Source organism: Canariomyces notabilis, assembly GCF_033297395.1.
Source record: "Canariomyces notabilis strain CBS 508.74 unplaced genomic scaffold N656scaffold_8, whole genome shotgun sequence".
NCBI lineage: Eukaryota > Fungi > Ascomycota > Sordariomycetes > Sordariales > Chaetomiaceae > Canariomyces > Canariomyces notabilis.
The window spans coordinates 774,755-799,054 of NW_027041830.1; the positions used below are offsets into that span (position 1 = coordinate 774,755).

Sequence of the window (24,300 nt, forward strand, 5' to 3'; positions counted from 1 at the left end):
CACTGCGGGCCCTGCGGCCAATGGAAGCTTGGGCTGGACCAACCACCAATGATGCGCGGCCTGCAGGAACGCCCTTCGTCTGAAGATCGCGTCGTGGGTTTGCAGCTCCTGTCCATACCCTTCAACCAGCAGAGACGAACTAGCACGAACCCAGGAACACAAGTTGAATCGCGGCGTGCGGCCACACAGACGCTTCGGGTTGCATCTGCCTTTCGCTATTCATTCTCGGGCTAACAAGACGAGAGCTCCAGTCAGCGCTGCGTTCGACCATCAATCAACACCAGGACGGCTCCTATACCGCACAGCAGTCGGTGAGCGAGGCGAGACGAGCCGCTCGGTGCCAGTGCTGAGACATTGGCCGGTGAGAGCAATCCAATAGCGAGTGATAGACACCAATCGTCGAGCACTGCATGTCAAGACAACAATCTCCCTTGTGCCCCCAGCAAACATGACGGACGCGCTGCACAACGCGCCGATTGTGCTCGACAACGGATCTGGCACCATCCGGGCTGGCTTCGCCGGAGAAGATGTCCCCAAGTGCCACTTCCCCTCCTGGGTGGGGAGGCCAAAGCACCTGCGCGTGCTGGCCGGCGCCCTAGAAGGAGACGTCTTCATCGGCCAAAAGGCGGCTACCGAGCTAAGGGGTCTGCTCAAGATCCGCTATCCGCTAGAGCACGGCATCGTTACGGACTGGGACGACATGGAAAAGATCTGGGCCTATGTATACGACGAGGGACTCAAAACTCTGAGTGAAGATGTGAGCGGCCCCTTGATAGCCCGCTGTACAGACACAAAGCTGACCGCCGCCGCAGCATCCAATACTCCTCACCGAGCCGCCCCTCAATCCCCGCTCCAACCGCGACACAGCCGCCCAGATCCTCTTCGAGACCTTCAACGTACCCGCACTCTACACATCTATCCAGGCAGTTCTGTCCCTGTACGCCAGCGGGCGGACAACAGGCGTCGTGCTGGACGCGGGCGACGGCGTGTCGCACGCCGTGCCCGTGTACCAAGGCTTTACGGTACCCAACAGCATCAGGCGGATTGACGTGGCCGGCCGGGACGTGACGGAGCACCTGCAGACGCTGCTGCGCAAGAGCGGCTACGTCTTCCACACGAGCGCCGAGAAGGAGGTGGTGCGGTTGATAAAGGAGGCTGTCACCTACGTCGCCAAGGACCCGCGGAAGGAGGAGAGGGAGTGGGCGGCGGCCAAGGTGGACCAGTCCCGGATTGCCGAGTACGTGCTGCCGGACGGAAATAAGCTCAAGGTATGCATATCCTTGCTTTTGCGAGGATCCCTGGGTTACTGACGATTCTCCTTTTGTTTCCAGATCGGCGCAGAACGATTCCGTGCACCAGAAATCCTCTTCGACCCCGAGCTCATCGGCCTCGAGTACCCCGGCGTGCACCAAATAGTAGTCGATGCGATCAACAGGACCGACCTCGACCTGCGGAAAGACCTATACTCCAACATTGTGCTTTCGGGAGGCAGCACCCTTACCAAGGGGTTTGGCGACCGGCTGCTGGCCGAGATCCAACGGGTGGCCGTCAAGGATATGAGGATAAAGATTTTTGCGCCGCCTGAGCGCAAGTACTCTACCTGGATCGGCGGCAGTATTCTCGCTGGTCTCAGCACGTTTAGAAAGGTCTGTGCAAATTGTAACTTGACCTCTTGACGATTTACTGACCAGCTTCAACAGATGTGGGTCAGCATCGACGACTGGCATGAGAACCCCGACATTATCCACACCAAGTTTACATAAAGAGCTGCCTCTTGTCAGCAGCCTAGCCCATGACTAGTGTTGGCTTACTCGTGACATAAGAATCAGAAGCAGGCAAGGGAACTGTGAAGATACATATTGGCCACACGGTCGAAGGAATAATTGGTCTTGGACCTGAGGGGGTTGGATTGAGGGCATCAAGGATCACCCGAATGGGTGAAGTGTAGCAAGAGAAGCTGCTTGCCGCGCGAGCTGTTAGAGAAAACGAAATGATACCCAGATTTGATTCGCACCGCTCGAACACGGCAAGTCCTTGCATCGAACGGAGTAACGCCAATGGCACGTCACCCATTGTTCGACAGGAAGCATTAACGGCTTGAAGCGTGACAAAAATACGACGGTGGCCAGGGACACCAATCAGCAGAGAACTTTGCAACTTTTGCCGGAAACCATGGAATCTTGAAAGCCCGGCATGGCGATGTGACCAGCACGTGGAAAGCATCAGATGACGCCATTAGACAAGACCTGGCGCCCAACCAGGGGTAAGAAGTGGAATCGGGGAGGGGCAAGGTCGTCTGTTCTGTTAAGAGGGGTAGTCGAGAGAGCAAATTTTGTATGCAAAATTTGCTCCGCACTAACACAAGGTACTTGTACATTCATGTTACTGGTCTCTCAGGTTGCTGATGGCGCAGCTGTCTCTAAGAACGTGAACTGCCTCCGTAAGCCGCTCTGCTCTTCATTGTCTTCAAAGGTTGACGAGCGACTACGGACAGGCGCTCTGCCCTGAGCTCGACTCGGCGCAGCTCATTGAGATCAAACGGAGGTATGTACCTCGTACACAGCCAGATCGGGAGCTGAAATCCAGGGCTGGTGTTGCGTAGCAGACGCTCGCCTCCGTCTCGGCCGTCGTCAGCCGCCTTGGGCCGATGCCGTCGGGTACTGTAGCGACCGCCTGCAGCAGAAGCAGGCAGAACAACAACAGAGGCAAAGCATACAACACAACGGGGTTTCCGGTCCAGGAGGCCCGAACAGCGGGCTCCAGCGCGGCTTTGCGATTTCGCCTAACCTTATCCCTACATAACTGTATGTACAACAGATACGTAGTATGTACCTATGCTATGATAGTGGCCGGCGGGAAGCGCCGAGTACAGCTGACGGCGACCCCGTGGACAAGCCGCCGAGATGTCCTCCGACTTTTCCAACCAGTGAGCTGGCAAGCTGCCGACTTTGCCTCCGAGCACTTTCGACCTTCGCTCTCCGTTAGGTGCGATGGTGGATGTGATTTGCGATTTTGGCGTGTTCGGGGCCATGGTGAACGATACCGGTACAGCGCTACAAGGCGTCGGGTAGCCTTGTTAGGACAGCCCCATGATCCTTGAAAATCCGGGGTTGGCGCCATGGAAGCTTGCCGAGCCGGCCGGAATCCACATTTCGCCTTCGCCTGCGTCAGATTTTGGAGGAGTCAACAACAAGAGCGTTGCTCGCAGCTCACGGGGCCTGCAGAAAAAAATTTTTTTTCTCCTGAACAGGTCAATTGCCAACGCAAGCCGAGTAAAGCCAAGAAAGGAGCAGGCTCAGAAGATTCTACGATGCACAGCCAGCAGCCGCTTTCGACATCAGGCGTCACAATGGCGATCCCGGCGTCTCGTCGAATCGCGGTCAGGGGCAGAGCGCACCAGGACGTAGTCGAAATGTGACGTTAGACAATCGGCATCTGTACGTATCGATTGTAGGGCCAGCATTGCGGAAACAATTGCTCTTCTGGCGGCATGAACTTCGATCGCAAACACCGGGAAGGAATGCACAGAGTTGGCGGCACAAATTGTGAAAGAGCAGTCGTGTCACCAGCGCTTTCAATTACATGACGGAATGCATCGTACCGTGCCGCTGGAAAGTAGCAAAAGGCTGCAAACCACAGCAAAAGGGTACCTGGGCGGGGAAGAAACTATGGGATAATGATCGCGTAACAAATAAGACGGTGATGCGCCCCGTGACTGCTTCCCGAGTTTTCATCAGGTAAAGGAAAGCACCGCTTCACCTCTCGGCGCCAATTCAGCCCCATAACCGCTGGAGCACAGCACCTGATGCCATTGTCCTAGGCCTGTTTAGTGGAGCTGTTGGCCCCTGGCTAGCACCCGTTCCATCCACACAGAGTTGGAGGTTGGCCTCCGCTCTGGTCTCCTCCGGCCAGGCTCGCTTGCATCCAGAATCAAATTTTTACATCCATCCACACCTTGCACCGGGCCTTCAAGGTACGTATATACATACATAGCCGCTCTTGGAAGAGGCTATAGCGGAAAGTCAGCATGGTCATGCGGATTTCCTGCCGAGAGCTCGTGCCATTGTGCAAGAGCTTTGTTTGGTTGAGCGAAGTGCCCCTTACGTTGACGGACCTTCCGTGACGGCTCCGGAGTCCTGGGTATAAGACCCTTTGTCCTCTCGACCCCGTTCCACACCAAGGATGTGTACACTTGTATGACCACACTTCAGTAATACCTCAGCAACAACAGTGAGGAAACACAGACTAGAAATTTTCGTCCTACATCTCGGTGAAATAAGCCCTCGAGCCCTTCCACACTTTCTTCCCCTTAGTCGGCGGCTCATACCACAAACCATACCTGCCTAAACAACCACCACAAACCAACCGACCAAACCAAACCAACAAGAAAAGAAAAATGGCCGCGTACACAATCACCGAGCCGCACCCGACGGTGCCCAAGAACAGCTACACGCACTCCGGCCGGGGCGGGGCAGGCAACTTCTTCCGGGCACCAGCAACGACCTCTCCGTCGGGTGTACCGACACGCACCGTTTCCAACACCACCACCACCCCCGCCGCCGCCTCCAGCAGCAGCAGCAGCCGATTCTACTCCGGGCGGGGCGGCGCGGGCAACGCCCACCTTGCGGGCGAGCGGCCCGTGCTGTCGTTTGACGAGGAGTTCACGCGGGCCGAGGTGCGCGAGAAGACGGCCCGGCTTAGCCATGTTGGCCGGGGCGGGGCTGGCAATATCTTTAGTATCGGCAGTGGTACCAGCAGCAAGGCGACTGCGGAGAAGGAGCGCCGCGACTCGTCGTCGACTACGGATAGCACGCGGTCGTCGGCTGGTGGATTTTGGGGACGGATTAGCGGTCATTGAGCACTGCACTGGTCGCTAAGCTGGCGGGTGGCTATTTTCTGCCTGTTTCCTTCTCTGCCGGCTCTCTCTCTTGTGGATGGATGGATGGATGGATGGGTGTTACTGCTATGGCGAGCGCGGCGTTCCGGGAAACCTTTTTTACAGGGTCTATGGTTTTTTTCTTTGTGGTGGGCTCGCAGCAACTCTTCTCTCTCCTCTTTTCGGTTTTTACGAAGACGCTCAGGGTTCGGGCATATGGGTGATGACATGACATTATGGGAGGATCTCAAAAAAGTTTGTGTGTGCTTTTCTTTCTCGGCATGCGAAAGAGGACAGAGGTGGACGCATACCTAATGGGACTGCGGGATGATTTGGGGCCTCAGAGCAAACCAAAACAAGAAGTCGCGGATCCAGGGGACGATGATGATTTGGACATCATCCTTCGAGGGAAAAACAAGAAAAAAAAGAGAGGTTCCGCGGCGGTGGCAGGCGTTTGTTTCTGGTGAATTACGGTTTTTGATACCCCCCCAGAGCGAGGACGGACATGGCTGGTAATGGGCCGGCGGCTCGTTGTGTTGCTTTCAACATTGATCAGTGGAATTCAACTCGAAGTTTCGACTTTCGCCATTTGACTTTGGAATGACAAAATCTGACATGGTGCTCTGCTGCTGTGCTTGTTTATTGTTAGGCCGTCTGGCGTCATCCCCTGGATTCTTTGTGCATGTCAACAGCCAAGCCGCCAAGCTTGATTCAAGAAGTGCCTTTGAGGTGCACGTGGCTTGTGCCAGTCCAAGGCGGCTTTGCTCCAAGCCTCCAACGGATCTGTCTCCGACACGAGCAGCTGCTACACATTTCGATTGGATTCGAGGTGTGTACCGTACAGCAAGTGCATCGCCCACCATAGGCAGACTAACGGATCATGGATGGCCTAGAAGGGGGAAGATGGAGTCTTTTGCCCGCATAGACATTCAATAAGCTGGAGGAGGCGGAAGTTGATACCGTTTGTATTGTATGTACATACAATCTCGACCCTTGCTTTAGATACACCATACGAAGTTCATGCTGCGTCGTTCCCGCTCAACTGACTGGTCTCTGGCCAGCTCCTAGTCCAAGCACCTCACAATCCATATGCTGGCGAGGAACACGAAGCAGAGCGATGAATAGTCAGCGCAAAAAACCAAGGCTGCTAGGTATTGTTTACACTGATGGCCAGCTAGCTACCTGGTAGCTTGCACGCCCGCTCAACAAACCAAGGGGGTATTATTCTCTACACATATACAACCACACAAAGAAGCACACATGTGCTCTCTCTGTCTCTCTCGTCCCTCCCTCTCTCTTTGTGTAAGAAAAGGCATAAATCATCATCAAACCAACATGTACAGTACAAGCCCCATGTAAAAGTATCCTCGCCAATAGTTGCTCAAGGATGAAGAAGGCAAAGGTGCAAAGGGAGGACAAGATAGGTGACGGTAACCAGTCAAAACGCAATAAGAGGAGCAGTGCAACGAATAATAGCCGCCCCCGTTCCCCGCACAATCAGGATCAGGTGTTAAAACTCAAACCCCTCTAAACATCCTGACGACCAAGAACCACATGGCACCTAGGAATTTGAAGGCCGAGAGCGCCGCCACCGACCAGAGCACGACGCTGAGATAGATGCCGGCGCGGGCGTCCTTGACCTCCTCCTCGGTCTGGCCGTTGTTGGGTACGATGCGGTCGAGGCCGGCCGTGGAAAGGACGACGGCGCAGAGGGCAAAGTTCGAGATCATCCAGATGAGCACGACGACGGTGCGGACGCCCCTGTAGTAGTCCATCTGCTTCTCCTCAATCTGGGCTGGCGTGGGCGGCTTCTTCTCCTGGACGGGCTTTTGCGCAAAGACGCGCATCTCGCGCTCGTACTGGGCGTTGAGGTCGCCCTCGTCGGGCAGGTCCGTCTTGCCCTGCCCGTCCTTGGTGTTGACCGACGGCAGCTTGTCAGGCTTGTCGTCGCCCTTGGTGCCCCACGAGATATCGTGCGTGTTGCAAAAGGCGTACACGTTGAGCACGTTGGTGTATGTCGGACTGAGCAGCATGTACTGCACCAGCGACGTGAACATGTGCCAGGGGTCGAACATGAGCAGCGACGCAACCAGCCATATACCGTACGTCGACATGACCGACACGATGAGCGTGTAAAAGACCTGGTTCTTGAATAGCGAGTCGATCGAGAAGCCGTTTTTTTCCAGATCGGTTTGGATGGCCACGACCGCGATGTAGATTGCCGCAAACATTAGGTAACTAAAGCGGGAAGCGTTTGTTAGAATTCTCGTGGTCCGAGGAGGAAAAGGGTAGAAAAGGGAACATACATAAAGAGAATCGCCCAGAATATAATCATGGCCATGTAATATGGCCCTGATCCTGCCGGACGGTTGCCCATGGATAGGACGAAGCACGTCACCAACGAGACACCGTACAGCCAGGTAAATGCGACGCCCATAATCCTGCCCGGCTCACCCAGCAAATTATCGTCACCCAAGCTTGTCGTCAAAATTTTGAAGACGAGGAAGAAGTTGCCAATGGCAAACCACGCAAAGATCATGTTGACCGTGTTGAAGACGAACTCGATGAAGAAGGCCATTTTGCGGAGAAGGGAGTGGTCGGAGCGGAAGAACTGGTGGAAGTGCACGATGGCGTAAATGGCAGCGAAGAAGGACCCGTTCAGCCAGCGGCGACGCTGCAGAATGAGCTCGGTTGCCGTGTCCGGCACGTCAGTCTCGCCTGTCGCTGACTTGACGTACTGCAGGATCCAGTGGCAGTTGCGCTTGGTGACGAGCTCGAAGCAGAGGATACGATCTTCGGCGAGGTACATGTTGGCCGTAAAGATGCCGGCGTCGGCGCCATGCAGCTTCTCGCCGGCGAAGTACTTTTCCAACGGACCCTGGCCGTTTTTGTCGTTCTGGAGCGCAACATACCGATAGGCGGAGAAGGCGCCGGGCAGCACTGAAATGAAGCCAAAGGCCGACTCCAGCGGCTTGTCTAGGATGTTGCTCATCTTGTATTCGAAGTTTTGGGTCGCAACCAGCGGGTTGATGAGGTTTTTCCCGCCCGTCTATTAGTACCGTTAGTATCCATTGGAAAAGAGGAATGAGGGTTGAAATCCACGAACTCCAAGCATTGCCTTGATCTCTCCACAGGCACCAGCGCACATGGGCTCCAAGTCAAAGGCCTTCCACAGGTGGTAGATCGAGTTGCCGCCGGGCTTGGTACCGGCATCGATTAGCACACAAATGTTTGGGTCCAGGACCCGGCCAAAGGCCTGGAAGAACCAGCGGTGAGAGTTGATCTTCTTCTGGTTCTTCTCCTTTAGGCAGAATAGCATCTGGACAGGTTGCTGCTTGGGGATGAGCTGGACCACATCGTTCTTGATGGCCATGCCGACCTGGGTTGTATATTCGTAGATGTGTGCTGTGACATCCTTGCCGTTGACTTGCTGCTTGGCGATGCCCTCTTGGTAAACGCCCATACCGGCTAAGAGCGCCCTTGTCCGCGGGTTGATCTTGGCACGACCGTCGCTAACGACGCACACAACAATCTTCTTCCAAGCATCCTTGCCCCAGGTTTTGCTCTCGGCCCGCTTACACATGTACTCCACGTTCTTGAATACACCGATCATGGTGCGCGCAAAGAGAATCTCGTCTTCGTTGTACATAGTCACCACGATGAAGAGCTCGGTGTGCCGGGGCTTGCTGAAGAGCTTTTGCCGGAGAGTGAAGTTTTGTTCGTAGAATTCAGAAGGATCGCATGTAGCGGCCGTGTAGCGCATGTGGGTGAACTCATCACGTTCGCCGTGGGGCAACTGGTTCAGGAGTTTGGGCGGGATAGGGCAGTCCAGCACCAAGTTTCCACGGTATAATAGCACCTGTTTTACCGTCTTCCACCTCTTGATTGGGGCGTTGTTGGTCGGGGGCTGCGGGTCATCGTGGTAAGGGTCGCTTGCTCCCACTTGCGAATCGGTGTGCGTCAACATTGGCCGCCTGTCGTCTTCATAGTAACCTCCCTGGCCATGATCATACCCCTGGCCGTGGATCGGATTAGGCTCATAGGGCTGGTTGTAATATGCATCGTGATGCGCTTCGGGATTCACAGAGTAACTTCCCAGGTTGTCCACGGATTGCTTTAAGTTCCAAGTCAGCTCCAGTCGCAAAAGAAACTCCTTCCTTCACAAGGGGTGTGCTCACGGCTGTGTGGATGTCTAAGGCGTCGCCAGGGCTGTATCTACCAGGGCCGGCTGGTATATCCAGCTGCGAGTGGCCGTAAGGGTTGTCCTCGAGATGGTACCCATGCTGCAGCGGGTGGCCTGGCGACGGGGTCCTGTGCATCCGAGTGTCCATCGGGTGGCTCTCGTAATAGTCGTCGTCTGAACGGAAGAAAGTAGGTTAGCCTTATCTCCACTCGATACAAGTTTCGCGTTACTTGCAGGCCGAAATGCCAAGGACCTGCAATAAGCAGGCGTGGAGTTGGGGCTCCCAGAGAAGCGACCGCCTTGCGCCGAGTAGAGCCCAGTGTCCTCGCGCCGGGCAAGGACCAAAGATGCGGCACAACAACAGCTCAAGGAAACAACAGCTCCTGTCGCCAAAGGCAGGCCAAGGAGAAAGGGCGAACCGGCCGCTTGGGGTAGGTATGAAAGAATTATGACGGGGAAGGCGCGGGTTGCTAGACCACGAGGTTGAAAAGGGAAGGAAGCCAGAGCCCAGCCCGAGGCGACCTGGCGAAAGGGGAAACGTGTAGGACGAGATCGTGGGCAGGGTGCATGAACCGAAACTTGAACTTGCCTAATCGATTATACGACATGTTGAACTACCTTAGCCCGCCGTCACTGCGGGCTTTCAACACAAGAACGGGCCGGGTATCTACGCGGGACCTAAGTGCGCCAAACGCCCAAATGCAAATGCAAATGCTAATGCAGACGCAAAGGTGACCTCGAGGGCCCGTCAAGTGTCAGAATGCTTTGTCCCCCGCACTGGAATGTGCGTGTGCCTGCCGTTCGTCGCCGCTGCCGCGTGGTCGTCGATTGTCGAGCCCCGAGCAAATGGCCGATCGCGGTCGTGGGTTGTATTTCCTCTTGAGACGACCCCTTATTGCATGCAGCCGCCAGTTCGTTATCGAGACGCCAAAATATGCGCCGCCGAGTCCTAGAACTTTTCCCGTCGGTTCGGTACGCCGCAGGACTGGAGAAAGATGATCGGTGACCCTCTGCTGCTAAGCGCGGTGCTTGGGCGCTGTTCGCGGCGAGCGGGATTCAACGGCAGGACAAAGTCGCAGTTTCACCCTGACGAAGTTTCGTGCCAGGCGATGGGGGAGGTCAAATGGACGGTCGGCAGGGATGCCGAATCCAAGCAGTAATCAATGAAGGGGCTTAGCGTGCCAGGAAAATGCCGGGCATTGTGCAGTGTTTCAGTGCCCAACTAGGTAAAGTGTGACGTTGGGAGCCGCTTGAGGGCTGTTGATTGGGCCTGGAGTCCTGCTGCCCAGGGGGTGAGTAACGAGGGGACCACAACCTGTTCAGTGCTGTGGGGTTCCTGATTTTTGACACACAGCCTTGGCCAGGTACCCAGGAGGATGACGGGATTCCTGGGATACACCCCGCCAACATCAACCTAATTCCTATATTGAATCCAGGTTTCTTCTTCTCCTGACAGGATATCCGCAGACGAAATGCGGGTCAACAACCAAGGTCGAGTCACGAAGGTGCAAAGTGAGAGGCATCCAGCCCGCAAACAGCCTCTCTACAACGTACATACTCTACATAGTTAGGACGAAGCCGTGGCTGTGTGCCTCGGGAACCACAGCAGCCGGCTGCCGCTGGTGATCCTTGTCAAAGCTTCTTTCCCGCCCACATCAAATCACGTCGCTGGATGAATGAGTGTCTCCTCTCGCAACGCTGATGACCGCAAGACGGCCGCAGTGCTACTATGCTTATGTTGAGGAACCTGAGTCCTCAACCATTACCACACGTCACATTTGTAGGGATATAACCAGGGACTTGTCCTGCCAGCAAACAATCCATCCTAACCCAGGTAATGACTTTGGGCGACCCGTGATCACAGTTCTTTCAACTACGGAGTACAAGTAGATTGGTCCGTTGCCCAGTTACAACCCATGTCCGGGTTCGTGTTTGATGATGCGTATAACGGCAGTGCATAGATGTACTTGTACAGTACATACTTCATGTATGTACCGGTATCTGCAGCGCGGCCCTCGATGTATAAGCCACGCAGGCCTACGCAGCTTTCTGGCCACCACGCCGCTCAGTGACTCGCAAGGCACCTTCACCTTCATAAGTAGCAATGTCTTACGTTTGTCAATGTGGCTTTGGGAGTGCAGTTCCTGCTGTGTTCCGCACCCTCACTACGTAAGCTCCAGGGGAGCAAACTTGGACATGGCAGGTTGAAGACCGGCGTAACCAAAGGCTATTTGGCACTTGAAGCTACCGTGTATCTGTCCACGCATAATGAAAGATACAGTTGAAGAGGGTCTCGGCTTCGTTGCAGCCATATGCAGCCACAACGTGAACGAGGAACATCGCTAGTTTCACCGAACTTCAACCAGCAATGCCGCTTTTTCCGATCTGACTTCAGGGTCTTCACATGTTCTGTCACTGTCATATTGAACTAGGTCCGTCAGACACAGGCTTAAGCGCGCTTCGGCACTGTGTAAAGACCCAGGATCCAACCCCCCAATGACAGTTAACGGACGACAAAAAGAGGTGACAGACGGCTTGTCTAGCTGGCCCTAATCAAGACATTTCTCTGCCAAGCTTGTTAAGCTCCTCCCGAATGAACTGGCTCGCGTTCACCAGCTCGCTAGCCCCGTACACGACCCTCCTTTTGGCCCGGTCCCCTGCGGCCACGCGCGCCGCCCATTCTTGCAAGTTCCCGTATTCGTCCATTGAGCCGCCCCCCACCATGAATACCAAAGCCTCCGAGAAGCCCTGTCGCCGCTGCCCGAAGCTCGCCCCTGTTCCCGGGGCCTGTGCGCCAAGAGCCGAGCCCGGCAGCCCGCCCGGCGCCGAAGCCGCGCCCGCAGCCGCCCGCAGCTGCGACGGCTGCGGCATCGTCCCGCGCGCATTGGCGCTCCGCGGGTCAAAGTAGAGGTAGTTCTCCGTCTTGGCAATTGCCGACGAGCTTGCACTCGAAGGATCCATAATCGACTCTGTGATCTTGGTCACGGTCAGGTCCCTGTCCACTGGCAGAAAATTCTTGATCCCGCCTAGCAACGAGGCCACGTTGGACGACAGGGCGCTCGTCGGAACTCCGGTCTCCTTGAGCCGGTCCGTGAGACGGGTTGAGATAGCCGAGAAGCGATGGAAAAGGTCTGATGACCCGGATGGTTGCTGGCTGCTTGACCCTTGGTTGTTGACCGTGGTAAGCTGTGTCATTTTCGTGGTTGCCCGGACCCTATATTTGAGGATGTGATAAGCAAGTCATCTACAGAGTTGAATTGTAGAGCTACTCACTGTCGAATGTACGCCAGGCACGTCTTGTCGCACCCTGCCGACGTCAAGGCCTCCTCAAACTGAACCCATTCCTGCCGCGACACATCCTGCTCCGTGCTGAGGAACCAGATAATGAAGAGGCGCAACTTGTCTGTCGGTTGCCCCTTGTCTGCCGTCTTAATGAGCTCGAGCATCTGCGCCTTGGTTTGCTTCGCCACGTCCTCCTCCAGTTGGAAATAGTTGTCCAACTGCCGGTTTTGAATCTCTCCCAAGACGGCTGCAAGAATATTCATGTGCATGTCTAGTGTCGCCTTACGCTCCCGAAGCTCCGGAAGGAGTGTGATGGCAGCCTTAAGGTGTTGTGCGCTAGCACTCGTGTCGTTTTGGAGGTCGTCAAAATTGGTAACTCCGGTCTTCTTTGTGATGGCTTCCGCCTCCTCCTTGTATTTTGTAAGCTCGGCGTCTAGATACAGTCAGAATCAGTAGGCTCGCTGGCAGTCTCAGACTGAGCGGACGCAAGCTCTTACCGATGTCTTCAGCAACTTGGGGAAATGGCAAGCAAGCATTTTTGGCCCAAAAGAAGTCATTGGCGGCGAGGTCATAACTCTTCTTGGTTGTCCCCTTGGCTGGATTGTTGGAATCAACTGGGGTCTCGATAGTAATGCGGTTCAGTTCAGACTGCGAATTGGGTTAACAAGGCTGACATTTCTGCGATGGGATGGCCGGCAGCTACTTTGAATATGTCAAAACACAGGCTCTGATACGTCCAGGAATGGGACAACATGGGTATCAAGTCAACATTGCGGTCAAGTATAATTAAGACGGGTCTGGATGTCGGTGTTCCGGCGGCTGAGCCGGCAGGTCGTGCTTGCGAAGAAAAGAGGTTGTCTTTGGAGTTGAGAATGTGGTCGCGAAGCTTGCGGTCGAGTTTGGCGGCAATCATTTCGGCAGCGGCACCCCTTGGGCAGCGGATCTGTTTCAGGGTCTCGGTCAGTATCCGCAGGGAAAGGTCACAGGAGCGTGGACAGATGGCCGGACGGAAGTCTGCGGGGCCCTCTAAGCCGGACATACGATTGGTATCACTCCTAGGCGATGTTAGTATTCAGGAAACAAGAATCAGCAGCCGGCGGTTCCGTACCTGAAGTTACCACAACGCTGAACAGACCACTAACAATGCGGTCTATCACCCGATCTAGTTCCTCGTCTTTAGTCTTTGCGCTATTCAGCGCCCAGTAGGTGTGCTCCTTCTGCATGCCGAGACTGAACAGATCGGGCTCCGTGACGATGAAGTTCAGATACTGATCGTAGATTTGCGAGATCTGCTCCGATGTCCCGGCCGCAGCCGTCTGCGCAGCAAAATCTTCCAGCAGTGGTCTCGGTATGGAGGAGAGGAAATTTATATAGGCTGAACTGTACAACCCCTTTTGGAGGTCGTTTGTAATCGCGTGCAAGTTCGCGGGTGTTGGCTCGACCAGGTATATTGCTGGTACATCGGGGATAGCGGCCCTCTGAGACGATATATGCCTGCGGGTTTCAGCGACGGACTCGAGCACGCAGGAACAAGATGAGCAATTGCTCACATGTGCATCGTAACCCCCATTGACCGCAGGTCTGAGACCTGAAGTACCGGGCTAATAACATCGCGACCCAGATCCTAAACGACGGTGATTGTCAACGCTCTGCTGCTCCCATATCTGTTCAGGGTTCCGGGTTCAGGATAATAGCGTGATAGTTGCATACATCGAAAACTAGGATCTTCCAAATGGGCGTCCCATCCTTCAAGATAGGCGCGGAGGGCGAGATGAATCCATTGACATGGGAATCGTCGGTCTCGCTTGGTTCTATGGGTTCGTTCAAGTTGAGGATCTTCTTGATCGAGACTTATGCCTTTGTCAGTACAAAGGGGCCGAGGACAGGTGCCCGTAGACTCAGGGGTAGAAGGAGGGGCATACGGATCTGCTTGTCGCGCAGCGCATTTCCCCGGGCTGCCATGATTTGAAGCCTTGGCCGCTGTGGTTTTACGTGGTAGGATGGTGTTATCGAAGGGTGTCGAGCTTAGGTCGCTAAGAAGAGCTCGGCTGGTCCCGAAATGTGCAAGGCGCGAACTGCCTCGGGAAGGTGGCTTCCCTCAAGCTCGTTCAAGGCGAGTGCTGGCTGACCCAACGGCTGGGCTGGCTCCCTGAAAAGGATCTCAAACCAAGAATAAATCCAGGTGTATGATAACAGTCTCCAGGAAAAGGGGAGATAAGGTATACCTATTCAGTCGACTTCATCAAGCGTCACTCAACATGTCCGAAGCTTCCCCACGTGAATTCATGGACAACTGTCGTCCCCAGTATATGGAGTACCTGGGTACATGCACCCTGGCTGGTGGGGGCCTTGGGACTCAAACCAAGGAGTCAGCAGCGGCCTTGCCGTAAGGCAGGAGCTTCGCCACATGCACGGACCAGTGCATCAAGCCATCTTACAGCAGAGCCAGACGCTAGACAGGCAGTCTCCTTTAATGGCTGCCGCAGCTGATTTGCGAGACCCGTGCCAACTTTTCTCTTTCATCAACACAACGCGGTGACTCTTTGTGTCTATTCCTCCCAACCTTCGCGCACTCAGGACAACAGCTTGGATTGCCTCGCCGGGTCCTACACTCTGACGCGACAGTTCTCTAGTGCTCACTCATCATCCAAGCCCACTGGTATAGACAATTTAACCCAGAGCCATTTTCTCGATTGCTCGTCCTTGCACACCTACCATCGCCTGCCCTTTGGCCGGTCTGCAAATAGCACAACCTTGCTCTTGTCTAGATATACGGGGAAGATGGTGTAAGGAGCCGGTGGACGGCGATTTCAGTCTGCTTCCCACAGAGGGGGCAAATGCTGAGCCGAAGGAAGTGTGCACCTACAAACTGAAGCAACGACTGAAGGGTATGCATTGAATTCATCCCACCCCCCAGCTAAAGCTCCTAACAGCATGTGTGTTCTCATCCTCATTTAAAATGCATGTTCAATCGAACAGTCCAGACCTTGCAGCCTATCAGTTGCGAGCGAAAGGGCTGGGAGAGCGGCTGCGAAAATGGGTGAGGTGAGGAGGAGGAGAACAGCCATCCTCTGCAAAGTAACACATTTACCTTACCTAAGAATCCTGCTACGGGAATTCCTGTGGGCGGACAGCTAGGGGAGAGCACGGCAGCAGGAGACAGCCCATTGTGAGAGACGGCCAAAACGGCCAGCACAGCGCTCCAGGAGGATGAAACTCTGCCTGCAGCCACTGGCAATAATTTCCAATGCCACAGTCAGCCTTCGAGTCCAGCCTTCCAATCCTGGTTAATTGTCCCATCAAAATCCAGATTCCCTGGTTCAGGTGCCACCTGGGGAGACCAATTCTTGGTTGCTGCAGATAGGCGCCTGACGGTGGGTGCCGCTGGGCGACTCGGGCTGCAGACAGCACCTTTTCTATCGAAAAGGGGCTTGCTCCAGACCTCCCAGGGGAGCCTCCCACCTACCTTGGCCTCCGAAACTAGCCATTCTCTCAGCCCACAGGCAACCCGGAGTTGATCCTTGGGTAGAGCTGAGTGAATTGGTCGCAATGGAAGCTAGGGAACGACCAGAAATCGCAACACAAGGGGGGAAATGCCTAAATGCGGGACTGGCTTGGTCAAGGGCATTTCAGTCTGTCCAGGGGTTGTCCGCCCACACAGACGCAGATCACACCTCGAGAATCCCTAGCACACAAGCCGAACTCACTGGACCTTAATCCGACTGCTCTACCTACACGAGAAATCGCTTTCACCTTGCCCCGATGTTCGAGTGCGAATGCGAATGCGAGTGCACCCGGTTGTTGCACGCTTGAACCAACCTTTGCCGCTTGCCTCACAATGGCTAATCTTCTGCTGCCGGTTGTTCTCCCGGGATGAATGTGGGATGCGTGTGTTGGATGGCTGTCTCCTCCTTGTCTGTGTGGAAAATGGAATGGTCATGTGGAAGCGCGTTTTGTGTGCACCGAATCACTCGGGGTCTCTCTGTTTTGCGGGCTGACCATTTTCTGCTTTAGCTCGAGCACTAGTCCGAACTCGGCATTTTGCCCTAACCCCACTCCTACCAGTGCCTCGGTTAACTGCAAATCTTCTCGGTTAACTGCAAACTCGGATTCTTTCTTCCCTCTTTTTCAACAAACCGTCACCATCCAGATTTCACGTGACCCAGCTCGCTTAATCCATCAACCAACACTCGGTATGTGATGATTCCGATAAGTTGATGTGCAGTTATCCGTTATTGACATTCGCTAGGTGCACATTTGCCCCTTTTCAATCGCCGCTCGCCATGGATCAAGGCCATGGCGACGGCTGGGACCCCAGCAACTTTGCTGACGGTACCTGGAGCAATGAATACGGCGGCGCCTTTGAGCAAACCGATGGCTTGTATCGGCCCTTTGCCTTTTACGACTCGGGCGATGTCTGGTCGGGTCACGCCGAGGCCAGTCCCGCGCCGTATGGCTATGATCAAAGCTTTGGCAATGTCATGGTAAACGGTGCTGCGTCTACTCCGGATGGCTATCATCAGGGATCAGTCGCGCAGTGGCAGGGACAGGCTCAGCCTGCTTTCGCGCCACCAGCCCTCTCTGCTTCGACATCCGTAGACACACCTCCATCTTTCTTCTCCGGCAGCGGCTCAGAGGCGTCAATGCCCACGTACCAGGCGGAGCTGCATCAGCAAGGCCAAATGAATACACCCCAGATCCATGCCCAATTCGCGGCCGCTTTGAATGGGCAGCCACAGCATACCCGAGTAACAGCTGCTCAGACACCAGGCGTCATTTCTGACAGTATTCATGTCGGAGCCCAGCAGCCAGCTCAGCAGCCAACCCAGCAGCCAGCACAAAGGGTCCAAGTACTCCAGCAATCGGAGCGTCCTTTCCAACACTCCACTGCTCAGACATTCACCAGCCAGTCGGATTATCAATCCCAAGCGGCGCCATCGAACAATGCTGTTGCTGATTTGAAGCGCAGCGTTGCGCCCGACTCTCAGAATACGCCAGTTGTAGCCAAGAAGGCCAAGGTGGATGCGCCTGAAGGTGCCAACACCTATTCGGCACCGGGCAGCCCTCTGGCCGTTCTCCCGCCGCGCCCCGATGCCAGCACCATCCATGAAGACACCAGTCTCATGGCGGAAGCTCGCGGCCGCAATGGAGCGACCTGGGGAGGAGTACCAAACCTTGCCGTCGGCCCCGCTCCCGTGCAGCTCCAGCACAGCACACCGACGAAACGATATGTGACTCTGGCGACCAAAGGAGGCAGAGATCCTCTGTTCCCCATGTTATGGCGAGGCTGGACCCCTGCCGAGTGCCTCGGAAACCATGCCGATGCTTATCGGAAGGCAACGAGCCTCCTCGACCTGCAGCGGGCGAATGTGCGCCTTGACATTGAGATGGAGCGAGCAAATGCCAGTAAGTAACGCAGCTGTAGCTTGGATGTGCATGTCCGGTTGCTAATGTCTCTCTAGAAATTCCTGCCGACTGGCAGAAAAAGCTGCCGGAGACCCAATTCAACACAGGGGTATGACTCTATTCGCGCTGCTTCAGTATATAGCTAACCAGCGTGGCTCTAAAGGCTCCCAATAGTGACAATGGAGGCGTCGTGAAACCTGTGGAGCCAATTCTCAGCGGCATTGAAGCCGTCGAGACTCTTCGTCTCCATCCGGCACATCTTGCCAATTCTGACCTGGTGACAAGCGCTTGTGCCAAGTTTGCAAAGAAGTTGCTCGAAGCGGCCGACCCTCTGTTTGAAGCGCTCAAGTCGATACCCAAAGGCGATGGCAGCTCTGCGACGGCAGAACTCGGCTCACTGAGGGACAAACTTGTCCATGTGATCAATGAGGTCCTCAAGTCTGTGCCGAGCAGCTTGTTGGCAGATGTGGGCCAAATCAACAGATTCCCCGTGAGACTCAGAAACCTACTCATCCGACTGATCAATGCGGGTGAGGTGAATTCACCAGTGGTCAAAGCCATCTTCCACTTGTACACGCGATTCACCAAGGTCAAGTCGGAACAGCTTGAAGCTTGGGGTATGGGGAAGATCAGGGACAAGGTGAACAGTCAGGGTGACGACGAGGCCAAGGCACTGATAGCTCAGGTTTATGAAACGGCAGAGCGAAACAGCGGCGAAGGCGGCAGCAGCAACAGCGACACCCCTTCCACGGCCGAAAACGCGTCATCCAAAAAGAGGGCAACTCAGGCTGGCGCCCCTCCAAAAAGGGAAATTTCTGAGCGCGAAACCAAAAAGACAGCTCCAGCGAAACCCGCAACGGCCACTACAAACGGCAAAAAGTTTCCCACAACCACATCAACAACAGCAATGGCATCCGATAGTGAGCCCAAGAAGGTTGCTGGAAAGCCCGCCGCAAAAGTTGCACCTGCATCGACAGGAACTAAGCGGTCACGGGAAGACGATGCTGCCGCTGGCGAGCTGCCCTCATCCAAGAAGCCTGCCAACGACACTTTGACTCCCGCCTCAACCTTTGCAAATAGCGTCAAGTCAACTTCGGCCGCTACAAAAATTTCTTCCACCAAGTCACCGGCAGCCACACAACTTTCTTCCTCCACCAAGTCGTCTACAGGAGGAACACCGACGACTGCACAAACCAAACCTCGATCCGGGCTTTTGCTTCCTGGTAAGGCACGCCCAATTTCAAAGCCAACACCAAAAAGCGATCCCGCAAAGTTGGAACCTCCGAAAACTGGTGCGAAACCGGATTCGCCGCCCAAAACACAGCCCACAAAATCAGCGGTGCCTGGCTCTACAAAAGCTTCTAAACCAAAGCCTGCTGAATCGACCAAAGAGATGGCCCCCTCGGCCTTTTCCGCGTTGATGGCTGAGATTGACAACGGCGAAAAGGCCAACAAGCCAGAGCCATCGGCCAAAGCCGCGACGCCGGCGCAGCAACCCCCGCCGGCCGCCGAGGCGATCGAGACCCCCGAGCAGCGGGAGCGTCGCCTGCGTAAAGAGCAGCGCAGGGCGCTTAATCTCCGAGTCACTTTCAAGAGCGGCGAAGGATTGACTGAGATCAAAGAATTCACCCGTCATCCGGAAGAGATTGCTGAGCAACAGGGTCACATGGCTCGCAACGTCAAGACTGACGGCCGCATCAAGAACAGCGAGGAGAGCGAAATGATGAAGAAACTCCACAGCAACAAAGGTGTCAAGGCCGAAGATGTCAACGACAAGTGGACATGGAAGGGTCCCAAGACAATTGATTTCGCCAAGCGCATCCCGCAGGAGAAAAGAGAGCAGACCTACGACACTCGCGGTGGACTCAAGACTTTTGAAACCGAGGAGCAGAAGCTCATCAAGGAGCGAGAGTCGACGGAGCTCATGGCCGTTTACCACACCAAGGCCGATATACCCCCCAATCCGAGATCGCCACCCTACGAACCATCGCTCTCCGGCTCTGGTGATCCCAGGCTTGAAATTCGCCTGTCGCCTGGAACCCCCGAGTATCCAGAGATGATGCAGCGGACCGACGAATGCACTCGTTATGGCACATATTACGCCTCTCGCGCTGCGCAACAGCGCCTGGAAACCAAGGCCCGTCTCAACTATGCTTCGTACCACGGAGCAGCTGCGCGCCAGCCCGATGCTCCGGTTCAGGATGCTCGAACCTGGTATGATCCGGCGACGGCCTCGCGCCGTGACCAGCAGACTTACGAGCTTCTCACCTCGGATCGCGTCAAAAACTGGAAGGATCCCAATCCGTACGATGCAGCACGTCCGAAAACGGAGCAACATGACAAGCCGATGGATCCCAAGCTCCAGATGGCGCTTAACAGCATTGAGGCGGTGGTCCAATCGATGCAGCATGATCGGCAGAACGAGGTTGCTCAGGCCGCAGCTGCCCGCGCCGCCCAGCCAATTCTGCCCGAGGTGGCTCAGCCTGCCGTAATCCCCACCACACAGCCAGCCCAGGCCGCGGCGCCGGATTATTCGGCAGCTTGGGCTCAGTACTATGCGGCCCAACAGCAACACCAGCAGTCATGGTACGGTCAGCAGATTCCGTACGCGGCTTACCTTCAACAACCTGCGGGTACCCATAGCACTCAGCCGGCCAACAACCAGATCGCGAGCATCTTGGCGGCTCTTCAGACCCAGCAGCCTGCCCCGACCCAAGCGCAGTACCCCGCTGTCGATGCCAACCAAGTCCAGACCCTGTTGGCAGCCCTGGCTAATGGCAACCAAGCTCAGGCCGCAGCGCCAACCCAGGCCGACCCACAGAACCAATACCTGCTTGAGATAATGAAGCTGGCTTCGGCTGCACAAAACCAAGGCCAGGCCCAAAGCGGTCAGGGCGCCCACGGCATCCAGTACTACGGCCAGACTCAGGCATACCCCCCGGCCCACCAAGAGCACCCCGGCTACGGCCGACTTAACCAAGACAACTATGGAAGCGGTAGCCGCGATCCCAATCGCGGCTACCGACGAAATGATCGGGGCGGCGGTGCTCGCCGGTATAATGGCGAAAAGGAAGACGATGTCCCGGAGCACCTCCGAGGCATCAACCGTGCCTTGATCGGCACGAAGCAATGTGCGTTTTGGGCCCGAGGCCAGTGCGCCAAAGGTGACAAGTGCACCTTTCGGCACGACTGAGCCCGATGCCTGGGTGGCCGCTTTTTTTCCTTGTATGAGTAGACCCAATAACTAGCTAGTCCTGCTGGAGACCGTTCTCTTGAAAAAACCTGTATACTTATATGTGTTTGTATGAAGACGTGTGTGTGTGGGGGTGTGTGTCTCTCTGTATGTCTGCCTAACGTCCCGCGACACAGTTCATAAGTAGACAGGGCCAAACCAGACCAAGCCATGTATGGACATGCGAAGCTACATGTACGTCTTGTATACAAAATTGTAGTGTGCGTACTGCCACTCCAGTCAAGCCCAAAGGCCTGGAGGGTCTGTTCGATGACGCCTCCCCAACCGCCTTTATGGTTTCCGGACCGGAGAGATCCATCTACACCCCTCTCCTCCCTACCCGGCGGTCTAACGGTTGCTTAGGTCCGGACTGTAACTGATCCTCCTAGGCTCTGTATGTAGTCGGCTTGATTAAAATAGCAATAAAGCAAAGCAATCCTACTCCCTTAACTCTAATCAAGCATGGGATGACGGAGTTTGGACGGCGGAGATTTCATGACGAGAATGCCTAAATGGGTATACAGGTCACTTCCTCCTTCCTACTTTCACCCCCCACTGGGTAGGTGGTTAAATCGTCAAGAAGTACCATAGTAGTAGACTCCCAAACCCCAAGGCACCCAGTTCGACTCTTCCTAGAGTGCGCCTCCATGGCATCATATCGTGAGCCTCGTCCCACCAAGAGCACGGCGGCTACGGCCGATCCAACGACAACTACGGAAGCGGCAGCCGCGATTGGGACCGCGGTTACCGGCGGAATGATTGGGGCGGCGGTGCTCGGCGCCATAATGGCGAGCATGAGGAACATGCCCCGGAGCAGGCCAGTGTGCCAAGGGGGAGAAGTGCACATTCCGCCATGACTACCTAGGCGGCTGGCTGGGATGGCCAGTAGTGTGTGTAGTTATGATAATAACAGAACCTAGGACAGGTGGAAGGCCGGCATGGCGAACATTGTGTATATGGATAGCCCACCACCTACGACTCAATCAAGTTATTACAATCAATTCTCGTGTTTGTATGATTACATGTGTGTCACTGTTCCCCGTGATGGGTGAAGTCGGACAACTGCTACCACGTAGCGTCGAGTATGGACGTGCTTTGCCGTGACTGTCGCTTCCGTTTGTCTCGGAGTCTTGGTGAGCTTTATGTAGCCGTCATACTTCTGGTGAAATGAGCTTCGCATTTGGCACACAGGCCCTTGCGTAGGTAATGGTGGTATTGTTTTACACGAACCCTTGGACAGCAAACAAGCTTCAGTTCGCCTGTTGCTAGGTGTCCATTACAGGTGAGGCGGCTTAAAGAATGGTACTGCTACTTTCGAACGCCTTTTTGCTTCGAGGCTGTGAATTAATTGTGTGCTTGTGACTAGCTCGATTACCCAACTAGTCGTGACTCGCGAGCTGAAGAGCCAAGATCCAATCTCTGCTCTATGGCTTCGCAAATGGTAGGCACAGAAGCCATGGCGCCTGTTTTGCATTGTTGGCTCCGAGGTTAGCTACTTCATTTTCTGTTTACTTCTGACAAAGAGTTGCATTCAGGGCCGACTAACCATCTACCCACCAGGAGGGATTGTTAGCACGAACTCGGAACGTGGCAAGCAGATGAACCGCCCTTTCTGGAACGACTCACCTCCAGTATCGCCGCAGGCAAGCGTTCTGTTGTCAGAGAAACTTGGTCAGGCCGGATCTGGACAGTTGCTGAGGTAGGACGGAACGGGCTATATGAAGTACCTACTTGCTTATTGGCTTAGGCAAGCACAAAAAGGGGAAAAAAGTCAGTAATTGATCAGAGATGGGCTGAAGTTGGAGATGGCTCACCGTGAGAACTTGAAACCAGCCCGTAACCGGACGCACGCCGCCGGCCATGCCCAGGTCCTCCCTGACCCCCCAGTCTTCGGTAAGCACGCGTATCTGCTTGTCGGTGATGGGGTTTCTCCACATGGCCTGGACACCACGGCGGTAAGTAAGTCAGCGTTCTGCTCATCTGGTGTCTGTGGGAAAGAGATGGGGGAAGTAAGCGGTGAATGGGAAGGGTTCAAGGTTCGATTACGGAATTCATGGCCGGAGCAACGAGGATAATCTTCTTCTTCATGTCGATGCTGGCATCCGTGTCCCAGGCCCGGATGACCGAGGTAAGCAGGTTGTCAGCCATGCCATTGACCACCTAGGGTTTTGATCCGGTTTAGTTAGCTGATCATATCACTAGATATAAGTTCTGGCCGCATACCTTAGCCAGGGTGTTTGCGCTCAAGGCTGTTGTTGGTGGTAGGATGTGGTCAGCGCACTCGTCTCCTCAATCTCAGGGGCTATGGGATGAGGCTTGCGTGCTACCACGAGCATATCCGCCCCTATTTCTCGGAAGATAACTCATCCATCAGCAATCGCGCATGAACGGCCGGATGCGTTAAGACAAGCATACATCTTCGCAACCTGCCGCAGTCAAAAACCTCGGTCAATTAAACTTTCAGCCAGACGTAGCAGCAGGGGTACCAAGTCCCCTATGAGGAGAAATAAAACAGACTCACTCGATATGCAAGATACTCGCCCCCCGCCGCCAGGGCTGGGCCCACTCATCTTGGTCCCGGTAGACGGCGTCGACGTTGGGCAGGTTCAGCAATGAAGACACGGTAGGTTGCTCATCGCTCTGGCCGTTGAGAAACTGGCATGCCGACTCAGTCAGGACGATGCGGATCGAGAGCTCGCCCTCGTAGCGGGCAAGGGCCTGCACGATGACGGGGACTGTCCGGGCTTTAGTCCAGTCCTGACAACGTGGTGGTTGGTGGGAAAGGGGGAGGGACATGGGGAACTTGCTTTTAATGGTGGCTACGGAGCCGGAGGCCCTGGGATATACGTAAATTCGGGTGTTAGCTACAGACATCATACATTTCCATGGAATATCGAGTCAGAAGCAATGCGACGGGGGATGAACAGCATGAACCTACGCCAGAAGCAGGTGCCGTTTCCCGTCATCACGGGCGGCTACTAGAGACTCGATTGCTTGGGCCTGGCTGTGCAGGTAGTGGCTGTCGTGCTCGGAGTTGATGGGTTGCAGCATCTTTGGTCAGATGTTCGGCGATAGTGAGAGTGTAGGGTTGATGTGAGTTTGGCTTCAACTGCGAGCTTAGCTGATAGTAAGTGGTCCAGGACGGGCTATTATCACGAGCATTGCTGTTCAGTACGAATCCACTAAAACCACCGTTGTTGGAAAACACCGATTGGGCAATCAAATACCTAGCACTTAGATACAATCTAACAATCTTATGTTTCCAAGTTAGGTACTGTACAACCATCTACAGAAATCTTATTTGACACAGCTTTGATTTTA

General features: G+C 54.9%; 9 protein-coding genes across 9 annotated transcripts; 5 read left to right on the top strand and 4 right to left on the bottom strand.

The window, feature by feature from the left end:
- The first annotated feature begins 62 nt into the window (after positions 1 to 62).
- On the top strand, positions 63 to 2,199 carry N656DRAFT_778392 (Actin2-like protein). The gene is made up of 4 exons (XM_064814998.1): positions 63 to 757; positions 813 to 1,268; positions 1,332 to 1,646; positions 1,701 to 2,199. The coding sequence occupies exons 1-4, from the start codon at positions 449 to 451 to the stop codon at positions 1,761 to 1,763; spliced, it is 1,143 nt and encodes a 380-aa protein (XP_064671163.1). The 5' UTR covers positions 63 to 448; the 3' UTR covers positions 1,764 to 2,199.
- A 305-nt stretch (positions 2,200 to 2,504) lies between these two features.
- Positions 2,505 to 3,339, top strand: N656DRAFT_630993 (uncharacterized protein). The gene is made up of 2 exons (XM_064810367.1): positions 2,505 to 2,544; positions 2,603 to 3,339. Exon 2 carries the CDS (start codon positions 2,648 to 2,650, stop codon positions 3,098 to 3,100), a length of 453 nt encoding a protein of 150 aa, XP_064671164.1. The 5' UTR covers positions 2,505 to 2,544; positions 2,603 to 2,647; the 3' UTR covers positions 3,101 to 3,339.
- A 1,057-nt stretch (positions 3,340 to 4,396) lies between these two features.
- On the top strand, positions 4,397 to 4,858 carry N656DRAFT_797460 (uncharacterized protein; the record flags this gene model as incomplete). The annotated part of the gene is made up of 1 exon (XM_064817641.1): positions 4,397 to 4,858. The coding sequence occupies one exon, from the start codon at positions 4,397 to 4,399 to the stop codon at positions 4,856 to 4,858; it is 462 nt and encodes a 153-aa protein (XP_064671165.1).
- A 396-nt stretch (positions 4,859 to 5,254) lies between these two features.
- On the top strand, positions 5,255 to 6,284 carry N656DRAFT_778395 (uncharacterized protein). Its single transcript, XM_064814999.1, has one exon. It carries the CDS (start codon positions 5,477 to 5,479, stop codon positions 5,810 to 5,812), a length of 336 nt encoding a protein of 111 aa, XP_064671166.1. The 5' UTR covers positions 5,255 to 5,476; the 3' UTR covers positions 5,813 to 6,284.
- N656DRAFT_631066 (chitin synthase I) lies at positions 6,103 to 9,640 on the bottom strand. The gene is made up of 5 exons (XM_064810368.1): positions 9,294 to 9,640; positions 9,055 to 9,233; positions 7,983 to 8,990; positions 7,183 to 7,925; positions 6,103 to 7,114 (listed from the first exon to the last, which is right to left on the bottom strand). Exons 2-5 carry the CDS (start codon positions 9,205 to 9,207, stop codon positions 6,394 to 6,396), a joined length of 2,625 nt encoding a protein of 874 aa, XP_064671167.1. The 5' UTR covers positions 9,208 to 9,233; positions 9,294 to 9,640; the 3' UTR covers positions 6,103 to 6,393.
- Positions 9,641 to 11,612: 1,972 nt separating this feature from the next.
- N656DRAFT_707675 (Sec1-like protein) lies at positions 11,613 to 14,303 on the bottom strand (the record flags this gene model as incomplete). Its single annotated transcript, XM_064811448.1, has 9 exons — positions 11,613 to 12,273; positions 12,333 to 12,774; positions 12,839 to 12,989; positions 13,045 to 13,284; positions 13,383 to 13,396; positions 13,450 to 13,835; positions 13,892 to 13,965; positions 14,052 to 14,191; positions 14,264 to 14,303. The coding sequence occupies 9 exons, from the start codon at positions 14,301 to 14,303 to the stop codon at positions 11,613 to 11,615; spliced, it is 2,148 nt and encodes a 715-aa protein (XP_064671168.1).
- Positions 14,304 to 16,248: 1,945 nt separating this feature from the next.
- N656DRAFT_778400 (uncharacterized protein) lies at positions 16,249 to 21,416 on the top strand. Its single transcript, XM_064815001.1, has 5 exons — positions 16,249 to 16,296; positions 16,356 to 16,534; positions 16,591 to 17,747; positions 17,804 to 17,856; positions 17,911 to 21,416. Exons 3-5 carry the CDS (start codon positions 16,625 to 16,627, stop codon positions 20,938 to 20,940), a joined length of 4,206 nt encoding a protein of 1,401 aa, XP_064671169.1. The 5' UTR covers positions 16,249 to 16,296; positions 16,356 to 16,534; positions 16,591 to 16,624; the 3' UTR covers positions 20,941 to 21,416.
- A 786-nt stretch (positions 21,417 to 22,202) lies between these two features.
- On the bottom strand, positions 22,203 to 22,648 carry N656DRAFT_631538 (uncharacterized protein). Its single transcript, XM_064810369.1, has 2 exons — positions 22,606 to 22,648; positions 22,203 to 22,528 (listed from the first exon to the last, which is right to left on the bottom strand). The coding sequence occupies exon 2, from the start codon at positions 22,451 to 22,453 to the stop codon at positions 22,256 to 22,258; it is 198 nt and encodes a 65-aa protein (XP_064671170.1). The 5' UTR covers positions 22,454 to 22,528; positions 22,606 to 22,648; the 3' UTR covers positions 22,203 to 22,255.
- A 147-nt stretch (positions 22,649 to 22,795) lies between these two features.
- Positions 22,796 to 24,281, bottom strand: N656DRAFT_778401 (flavoprotein). Its single transcript, XM_064815002.1, has 7 exons — positions 23,918 to 24,281; positions 23,787 to 23,815; positions 23,501 to 23,714; positions 23,395 to 23,405; positions 23,300 to 23,323; positions 23,203 to 23,228; positions 22,796 to 23,139 (listed from the first exon to the last, which is right to left on the bottom strand). Exons 1-7 carry the CDS (start codon positions 24,028 to 24,030, stop codon positions 23,011 to 23,013), a joined length of 546 nt encoding a protein of 181 aa, XP_064671171.1. The 5' UTR covers positions 24,031 to 24,281; the 3' UTR covers positions 22,796 to 23,010.
- Positions 24,282 to 24,300: the final 19 nt, after the last annotated feature.